The sequence below is a fragment of the Aethina tumida genome, chromosome 1 (genome assembly GCF_024364675.1).
Source record: "Aethina tumida isolate Nest 87 chromosome 1, icAetTumi1.1, whole genome shotgun sequence".
NCBI classification, from domain to species: Eukaryota; Metazoa; Arthropoda; class Insecta; order Coleoptera; family Nitidulidae; genus Aethina; species Aethina tumida.
The window spans coordinates 74,357,334-74,368,119 of NC_065435.1; the positions used below are offsets into that span (position 1 = coordinate 74,357,334).

Here is a 10,786-nt window from a genome sequence, read left to right on the forward strand (position 1 = left end):
AATATATATTTCCTATCAAAAACATCGTATATTTATATGAATATTGTAAAATTGTATATATATATATACAACTTTTTCATTTGTCTTGGTAAAAATCTACGTTAAATATCCACATTATTGTCAGTTATACAGTATATTTAGTAAAAACAATACATAAATATAATTCTTTATTAGTGGGTTTAGTTAGGTATTTATTAATATTTGAAAAATATTCAAGGGTCAAAAGTAGAAAAGCTTTAAAATAAAACAACCTTACGTACATTTAGCCTTTTATTTAGGATCTAGTAGCATATCCATTATTTTTAATAACTTCTAAACACCTTTTCTTCATTGATTTTAGTAGCTTTGAAATTTTTTTCGAGTGATTTTGAACTTCTTCGTAGAGTTCTTCCATATTGGACAGTCTTATTGCAGGAATTTTTCGATCAATTTCTTCTCAAAGGTTTTCCATTGGAATGAGGTCTGGGTTATTTGTTGGCCAAGGCATGACACGTACTCTTTCAGAAGCGAACCATTCTTTAACTAACTTAGACCTTAAACTGATTACCTTCGTCAAATAGAAGCATATGATTCTAGAGAATGTCACGATAAACGTCTAACTTAACCAATGGGCCCATGCCAAACCCAGAAAAACATAACAAACCATAACATCTCCTCCACCATGCTTCACAGTGGGTTTAGTGTACTTGGGATTATACTTTTCATTAATTGATTCTCTCACCTATGAAATATAATCAGATTTGAATAATTGGAGCCGACTTTCATCGGAAACCAAAATTGTTTTCCATTGCCCATCCGTCCAGTTCACATGTTCTGTTGCAAATAGTAGTTCGTTACTCTATAGTTTGTAGAAATGAAGGGCTTCTTTTGTTGGTTTCTAGCATAGAGACCAGCTCTTTTTAGTCTTTGTTTTATGGTATTCACTAACATATTGAGTTCGTTTATTTTTTGATTTATATGTGATGCGCTGATAAAAGTGTCGCGAACAACAAGTGTTTTTGTTTTCCAATCCACAGCTCTGTTAGTTTTGTGTTTTCTACCACTTTTGGAAATTCCTTCCAGTGTATTCCTTCTGTTAAAATTAGAAATTGTCCTTGAAATGATCGATTTGTTTAAATTTAAATCTACTGCAATTTTACTCTGTTTTTCACCATTTCCGAACTTTTCTACAATTTGTTGTTTAATTTGCAACGTTAAATGGCATTTTTAGCTTTAAGGAATGATGTTGGGCACAGAATTAAATTATAACATCAAATGTATTGAATGTAGTGTTTGGTTGTTTTACTTATGAACCCTGTCCGAAATAAAATGTTGTATAAAAACTACGTATATAAATTGATATACGAAATGTTTAGACATTTATTAATTATAAAATTAATTTAAATTAAAAAGAATTGTTCTTCTAACAAACTGATTATGTTTTTTAATTTGTTGCTCTACATGAGCGATAGTAATAATATTTATTTAATAAATTTTTTTGTTTTCTGCAGATAACTTATGATCTGTAAAAAATATTAAAAACTTGTGTACGTGTATTCCTTCTGTTAAAATTAGAAATTGTCCTTGAAATGATCGATTTGTTTAAATTTAAATCTACTGCAATTTTACTCTGTTTTTCACCATTTCCGAACTTTTCTACAATTTGTTGTTTAATTTGCAACGTTAAATGGCATTTTTAGCTTTAAGGAATGATGTTGGGCACAGAATTAAATTATAACATCAAATGTATTGAATGTAGTGTTTGGTTGTTTTACTTATGAACCCTGTCCGAAATAAAATGTTGTATAAAAACTACGTATATAAATTGATATACGAAATGTTTAGACATTTATTAATTATAAAATTAATTTAAATTAAAAAGAATTGTTCTTCTAACAAACTGATTATGTTTTTTAATTTGTTGCTCTACATGAGCGATAGTAATAATATTTATTTAATAAATTTTTTTGTTTTCTGCAGATAACTTATGATCTGTAAAAAATATTAAAAACTTTTTTGGAGATAAATTATAGGAAATTGAATTTTCTACAAAAAATGTCATATAAAATTTTCCCACAAAGTTGATGGTTGCGTCAGAAAATGAGAAAAATGTCAAAATTTTAAATCAATCCAACATTAATGTTAAATAACTTTTGAAAAAATGAATATATCAAAAAACTCTAAGAGACATTTTTTGTAGAACGTTAAATTTTCTATAAAAATCTGTTTTGATCATTTTGAAATATTATCTCTAACTAGAATTAAAAAATTTAAAAATCCAAGAGGGATTTTAAAATTTACGATGTGGCAGCTCTTAATATTAATATTAAGAGCTGTAACTTTCACAGTATTTTTTTTTACCATTTCCAACAAGATTTTCGATATAAATAAAAAAAAAAAATTGTCGATTTTTTTGAAACAGTATATATATATATATATATATATATATATATATATATAATAAATTACTAATATCTTCATGAAAAGTGTTTCGTCATTTGAGCTCATTTTTTTCTCATGTTTCTGAGCTTGTTATATGTCTATGAGCAGTATAATTATATTTTGTTCTTGAGTATTATTTTGGTTCTAAAATTTTAAAAAAATTTAAAATATATAATAAATAATATAAATACTAAGTTTTACATAAAGATTAGTGAGTACCAAAATCTTAGATTTTAAAATACTTCAAACCTATTATAATTACAAATATAAGGTTTGTCCTTAAATATTGTGAATATTCAGAAAAATATTTAAAATTGTAAAATATTTTTAATTTTAAATTTTCTTATAGTTTGTAATATAATTTAGTTGTAAAAAAATACAATTTCTCATTTTTATTAAAATGACTCTTATGTCTAGTCTTAGTGACTTGCTTTGAATTCGTTGAGAATTAGTGAAATTTTTTTCAAAAACTAATTTTTGTAATAAAATTTTTGAAATTTAAATTTACTTACTGAATTATACAATTATTAACATTTTAATTTATGTATTCAAATTCTTATTTCTGGATCATTTGCATTTCATTATACAATTTTAAAATGTAATATTTTTTTCATGCATATAGTGAGATTTGTCCTTGAAAATATCAATATTTATAAAAAAAAAAAATTATTTATATGGTTTTGCAACATTTTGATAACGAGGTTAATAAAAAAGTAAAAATAATTTTTGCCAGGATTCTCGAAATTTCAATTTAATTACAGAAATTCAATTTTTCATGCAACTGTTAATATGTGTTTATTTTAAAATTCCATTAAAATCCACAGATTTTTAGTTTAAAATTGATAAATATTGGTGCAAGTCTTCAATAAAAGTTAAATTGACAAATTTTTTCTTAAAATAGTATAATTTAAAATATTTTCAAAAAAGCTAGGTTTAAAACACTTTAAAGTTGCTTAGAATAGCAAAACTAATGTAATAAAATATTTAATTTTAAAGAAAGAAGCAACATTTAAAGTGGTAAAGGCGGAAACGCCATTAAATACTTAAGATTGTAATAATAACGACAATAATAGGAATTTTATTTGGAAACTTGGGGCAATGGTACATTACTGGAAGCACTTTTAGGAAGTCAACAGATGTGTAGCAGAGCGCAAAGCTTGTTTAAGCTTAAATTAGCAGAATGGCGTACATAAATTCGTATTTTCATAGCACCCGAGTAATTAAACTACAACTAACAATAATTACACATAAATTAACCGTTAGCGTTACCTACGATAGTTTCCACCCCAGTTTCAAGATGCGCGATTCCACGTTGCATTGTTTTTACGTTTGCGGGAGGTTGATGTAAAAATGCGTTTCGCCATGCATCGATCATATTTAGATGGGTGATTTATGGCGCGTTTCATGTTTAAAATGTGATGTATCGGAGCACATGTGCTCTAATTTTCGAAATTAATTCACATTTAATCCTGTCAGTATCATATTTATTGCCATAAATATTTATAGTGCATTTACATACATCGCATGTAAATTTTAAAATGGATCCGTGTATCGTGTTTGTACTGTTTTGTGTGACCGGCGCAAATTACAACATTCACTGAAAACAATTTATTCCCGGATTGTGTTTCTTTTGTGCAAAGATAACGTTGCTAGTTTTTGTGGGTGGTGCATATTTTTCACTGTATTGGACTCGAGGGAGGTCTCGTTTTAATTGGGACGTTTCCTTAATTATTTTTTGATTTACGCAGCTTACGTTTTGTGAACTTTTGAAATTTTACACGATAAATTTGCGCGATTTCACTTAATTCGAATATGTTTAATATTTAAAAGTTGCAAGACATAAATTCAGATTTGCTGAAATTATTAGCGCAGTATTGTTGAAAACACATACATACACATAAACGTCAACACACATGGTGCCATATTTATGCATTTAAATGCACACAATGATAAATCAAAACCGATATTTGCCTGTGGCGTTAACAACTTAAACAACAAATGTTGAATTGTGTTCGGTGTTCAATTAGATGCTGTAAAATGTCGTCGATCAAGCACCATCGCATGTTTGTGGTAATTATTCGAATTATTATCACAAAGAGAACAAATCGATTTCGCCCCTTTTTAAATGGAAATCCTCGATGGGGGGATTAAATGAGGCGGAATGAGCGATTAACAAACTATCCGATCTGGGGAAACTAGAGCAAACACTCGTTGTTCATTATTCAGTTTCCTTTGAACGGTTTTAAATTTAGGTGACGTCTTTAATTTCAATCGTTCCTGTTTGTTCTTCGACTCGTTTCAGTGTTACTTTATAATGAATGCGTGATTTTGTTCCAATTGTTTATTTATGATAAAATGTTTTATATGTTTGCTTAGGACTTTTACAAATTTTAATGTAAATGTTGTTTCTACTAGTTTATTACAAAAATAAATATTAAAATACTTTGTGTAACATATTTATTTTTTCCGTTTAATATTAATATCAAGTTAAAACAATTGTAACCCAATAAATATTAAAATAATGAAAAATGTGTTTTTATTTTGTTTTGTTCAATTTTTAATAAATGCAATGTAACATTCTTCACATATAAATAACTTAAATGTATTCAATGCTAAGTTTGATATTATGTAATATTCTCTAACACTAGACAAATAATATCCTAAAATATCATTAAATTTGAAGTGCGTAACTTAATTAGTTTTATATACATAGAACAAAATTTAATAATGTCATGATGATAAACGGATAATTTTCCACCAAATCCTTGAAAGTAATATTCTTATTTACATACGCATCAAATTATATTTGTCATTAAACAATTATTTAATACCATTTAATTTCTTCAGTTTTAGCAATAAAACAAACGGTGTCCAAATTTTATTTGATACACTTACGTAACGTAATTAATAATTAACAAACGCATACCGATGTGTTCAATCTACTACTCCCGAAACACATCAATTAAAACCTAAAATTGCGTATTTTTCATGCTCTCTTCACATCCCTAACGACCTTATTACTATTCATGAGCCTTCTATATAAACAGAAGAGTCCGAATGTTGGTCAGCAGTAGCGACAGTCCAGTACGAACGAACTGAAGAGGTCGAGTGCTCCCAACATGTTACCAATCATTGTCTTAAGTCTTTGTGCTTTCGCCTACGGCGAACACATCACCGATGTGGTTCACAACCATTTAAATCTTGAGGATTATCATTTCCCGGTAATCGTCAATGGAGTTCCAGTCGACACCCCCGAAGTGCAGAGGGCTAGAGAGCAACACTTGGCTGCTGTCCATCAAGCCAAGATTCTCGCCGCAGAACACGACGAAAGACAAACCAGGTTTGCATGTTTTGAATATTACTTTAGTATTTCCAATAACTGAATGACTTTTTTCAGGGTGGTTTACAAGCCAATCAAACGGTGGAATCTGCAGCCAATATACAACAGTAAGTAATGAAATTCCTGTACCATTCGAAAAATTAATATCAAACCTTATTAAATTCCTCGACAAGATCATCGGCAACAAGTATAAGTTAGACCCCGCATCGATTGTTCATAAAATCGACCCTATGATTGTCCCGAAACATTCGCCATGATAAAATTATACGGGGAACAGTTTTATTGCGGATAAATCGCTTTATGCTAGAGTTTGTCCGTTTATTGCCACCGTTTTATTGCCATTTCTATTTTGTGTGTTTGCAGTTCCTTCGCACGGTTGGAGGGCAAAGAGGAGTCTTTTAGAAGAAGAAGAAGAGCATATTCCCTTCTCTCAGCACCTGGAAAAATTGACAACTGAGTCAGTTTGGCCTCAACCACAAACTTCCGTTTGGCATTCAACTTCCACAAAGTGGGTCCAACCGCAAACATCCGTTTGGACTCAACCTAAACCTTCCACAGCTTGGGTGAAAACACCATCCCAATGGATCCAACCACAAGCCCAAAAATGGAACAATGTGAACAAAGTAACAGAAACCAAATACCAGATTAATCACCCAGCGGTCACTCAAACTCAAGCTTGGCTCGAACCACAACACGTCCCCGTTTTAGATAAATACGGAGTACCAGAAGAAACTCCCGAGGTTAAATTAGCTAAGGAACAACACCTTTGGGCCAAGGAACAAGCCGAAATCAACCACAACTTGTGGACGTCACAAACTGACGGATGGAAGGCACAATCCAATCAATGGAAACCACAGTCTAACGTCTGGGTTGTTGATTCGAAGCAACCGTACTCGACCGCACAGAATAACGGCTGGAACGTTTGGAACAAGGAACAACACATTCCAAAAATCACCATCCATGGAGTTCCCGAGGAGACGCCGGAAGTACAGTTGGCCAAAACGCAACATTTGGCCGCTCACGCTCACGAACAAGCCAAACACTCTGGTTGGATTGGACGGCAAGCTAAATGGTGAACGTCGATTTTTAATTGAAGGCTTTTTGTAAATATTAATATACTAGAGTGTGTTTGGTAGTGAAACGTTGTTTTGTTTGAACTGCCTTAAATATTCATAGGGGAAAACCGCGATTTGTACGGTTTTAGTTTTTAATTTCGTGCCGGAAAATCGGTATAGGTTTAATTATATGTTGAACGTATAAATAAAATAATTTCTGCGGAGCTTTAATGCAGTAACTCATTCGGGAATGATTTGTTTTTTAATCGAACACAATAAATTGTATTTTATTTTATGAAATGTATTTAATGTGAATGTATTTAAGCGGTTTCGTAAGCCCATTGCAATATTAATTTGTCCGAAATTAATCCATTTTGAATGTTAGTTTCTATTTTTTGAATATTAAATTTATATTTACAATTGTATATATGTATTTATTTCATTTTCAGGAAACGCAAATAAATAGTTTAAGTTACGCTATAAAAATCTACAGATATAGTAGATTTGAACATCTTAATAATTATTATGACATTAAAAATATTCAATTCAATCCAAATTGAATAAAATTCAACAAATGAACGATTTTTAATGTCTTTGAACATTCATCATTAATTAAATTTAAAATTATTTCAACTATCTTGCAAAATTTTAATTTTCAATTGTATTTATTTTAATTTTTGTTCTTAAAAATGTGAAATTTGCTTGAAAAATTTGAACTTTATACCAAAATTTCAAATTTTTGCTCTTTTAATATTTTTGACAATGAAAACTCAAAATATATAAAATATTCAAATATAATAAATTTTTATTTTTTAATATTCTACTAAATTCTATTTTCTCTTACACATATTTCACGTTCTTTATTTTTTTTTAAATATTTTCAACTTGGAGTTGGACGAAATTTGAAAGATTTTGAATGTTTCTTTCAGAAGTTTTTTATTCTTACTTTTAAAAAATGGTAATATTCACTGGCGTCTACTTAGAGGAGGCAGGTGAAACAGAGACGTTAATATTAAAAAATATATTTATTATGTTTTTATTCTTTAAAATTGATGATATGTGAAAAACCGACAATTACAAAAGGAATTATAGTTTTACATTAAATTTTAATGAATATTTTCTGCGCAAGTTCTCCAAAGGCCTCTTCCCACCAATTCGTTTTATAAGCATGCGCTTATGGTTTCAATGCTAGGGGAACTGAGGCGTGCCTCTAGACAATAAGATAACTTCAAATACCATCTCAAACGAAGTTTCCGAACCTTGCCGATTCGTCAAGTTAATATTTCATATCTTTTTTTAATATATGCAGTCTCAACCAGTAATAAAACGAAAAAAAATATTAACATAAAATATGCCGTTGACGTGGTGGATTTCCCATTTCTCACTTTAAATTATTATGACAAAATGTTTGTTATTAAAGAATTAAATCATCTATTTCTAATTTGAATGATTTTAACAAATACTGGACAAAAAACCCGTTGATTTACTATATATTAATACCATAAATTTTGTGGCTAACGGGAAATGCAGTAATTAATAAATTGTTTTGCTGGCCATTTCTTTTATTTTCAAAGGCTGGTGAAGACATTTGATATAAAAGGATTTTTTGTGATTTTTGTGAACTAAATTTACATGACAAAAGCACTGATTCATTCGAATTGTATGTTGTTAATTATACTAAAATATATTATATTATTAATCAACTAAAATATTGTTTTTTTGCTCTATATTTTATGTACCTTACCAGACTCACGAGTCGCCATTGGTAATATTAAAAAAAATCTATAAAATATAAATTTGTGGATAACTGAGAATGAAAAGAATCTCGATATAGCACATTTCCAGTTATACCTAAAAATTATAACTTTTTCAAAATTCATTAAATATTAAATTGATTAATTTTCGTAGATATGTACGCATATCTTTATATTTACTGACTTTTGAGTTTTCAAATTTACATATGTTGTTGATATACAAATAAAGTACTACATTTGTAAACTGCGAACAAAATTAATGTAATTTAATTTAAAAAATATAAAAAGAAATTGAATTCTAGTAGCCACTTAATGTACGTGTACTGACGTGTACTTATTTTGGTAATGACCTTACTAAATGTAGTAAGGTGTCATATCCCCTTTGATTTCAGCCTCAATACGAGCTGAATTGAGTATAGTTTCCAATAAGACCCTACAATACTCAAGGATAAAGAATTCCCACATTTCAGTTAATTGGCCCTTCAATTCATGAATCTTCCTTTGAAGATTATTTCCCAGGCAATTTTCAATTGATGCTACAAAGTCTCTATATTTAAATCAGGACTACTTGAGGGCCATGTCAAAACTCGTACCTCATGATCCCCAAACCATATTTTTGTTGTATTAGCAGTATGGTATGAGGCACCACCCTGCTTTATCGCGAGTAATCTCCATCAGAGACGTCAAACTTAGATTCATCGCTAAACATCACTTTCGACCAATTGTCCATTATAATTTCTATTTGGCCCAAAAGAATTGATTTTTCTTTTGCTTATTAGTTAAAAGTGGTTTTTCTTTTGTCTGGAATAAAATTTTAATCATTAAGTGTCTGTATTTTAAATTTAAGCCCTATAAAAACCTAGCCCTAATTTATGTATCCACTGCCTGCAACATTCACTCGACTCTAAAAATTGTAGATATCTGTTAATGTGGCCCTTCTGTGACTTTTACAAATTTTTTCTAACGCTCTTCTCATGCGTGGCGGCATTTTTTTTCGTTGCTTTCGAAGCCGGCTATTTCCACATAACATTTTATGATATCACTTGATTTTGGTAAATTTAAATTTTGTCCTATTGAACTCATGCTTTTCCCCTCATAATATTATTTTATCACAACTTTGTAAATTTTTTTCGAAGAATGTATACCCGAGACATTTTTATCACAAAATATATAAAGGCAACAATTACACGTCTACCAATATAACATTTGTTCAAACTGTCAAATTATTTTAGCAACCTTGATTGAAATGTAATTAAAATATTCAACGTAAGTTGATGTGTTGATAAACAATTTTTTTAATGATATTTATTTAAAAAAGTGTTTATTAAAGTGAAAACTTCTTTAGTCGCGTTGGGCACTTTTTGGTAGGGGAAAATCTTTTGGGTTCGCGTCACAGACATGTTCATGACTGGCGCACGCGCAGTGTGCTGTACGCCTTAGACACTTTTTGGATCGGTGAAATTTCGTGCGTTCGCGTCACTGACATGCTTATAACAGTATATCTGTAACTATACAGATGATGTATAGTGCTGTGTATATCTTACAAGTGAAATTTAATGGATTTACTGAAAAATTCAATGTTTATATATTGTGCATTGTTGAAATAGTGTTTTTGTTTGATTATTATTTGAATGACCATGTCCAATGATCAAAAACTCATTACTACAAAATATAAAACGACAATTGATGCCGTTTTTATGCGATACTTAGATAAATTTGAATCAAACATTTTTATTTCTTAGTTTAGTTACCATAAGCCTATTGTATCTTTTTTAGAACAAAGTGAAATAATTGAAAGTACAAAAAGTCTGAGTATTGTTGAAATTAATGATGACAATGATGCAAACAATTAAAATAATGTTAAAAATCAAGTACATTGAAATTTAAGTGAATACAAATACTATCCATAAATAATATGATTGTATATTAATTGTTAATTCAATTAAATTGTATTTATATTTTGTCATGATCTTGTACAGCCCGTAATATATTTGAAAAATAAAAAAACACAAAAACATGCATATAATTGTTGCTCGGAGTGTCAATAGATATGAAAGATAAATGTTGATAATTTTAATTAATGAAATTTTAATTATGAAATTTCAAAGTTTAATACTAAAAGTTTTCATATCTTTCTAACTGTCAATTTTATTTTTTTTTAAACATATAATAATAAGTAAATTTAAGCAGTGTTTTAATGAATTACTTAAAAATAT

General features: G+C 29.2%; 1 protein-coding gene across 1 annotated transcript; it reads left to right on the forward strand.

Moving 5' to 3' along the window:
• Nucleotides 1-5,516: 5,516 nt before the first annotated feature.
• On the forward strand, nucleotides 5,517-6,864 carry LOC109603652 (uncharacterized). Its single transcript, XM_020020150.2, has 3 exons — nucleotides 5,517-5,761; nucleotides 5,819-5,868; nucleotides 6,125-6,864. The coding sequence occupies exons 1-3, from the start codon at nucleotides 5,541-5,543 to the stop codon at nucleotides 6,835-6,837; spliced, it is 984 nt and encodes a 327-aa protein (XP_019875709.2). The 5' UTR covers nucleotides 5,517-5,540; the 3' UTR covers nucleotides 6,838-6,864.
• The last annotated feature ends 3,922 nt before the right edge of the window (nucleotides 6,865-10,786 follow it).

Coding starts and splice junctions, on each gene's coding strand:
- LOC109603652 (XM_020020150.2), top strand. CDS start 5,541: ATGTTACCAATCATTGTCTTAAGTCTTTGTGCTTTCGCCTACGGCGAA. Junction 5,762..5,818: donor CACGACGAAAGACAAACCAG/GTTTGCATGTTT, acceptor GACTTTTTTCAG/GGTGGTTTACAAGCCAATCA. Junction 5,869..6,124: donor TCTGCAGCCAATATACAACA/GTAAGTAATGAA, acceptor GTGTGTTTGCAG/TTCCTTCGCACGGTTGGAGG.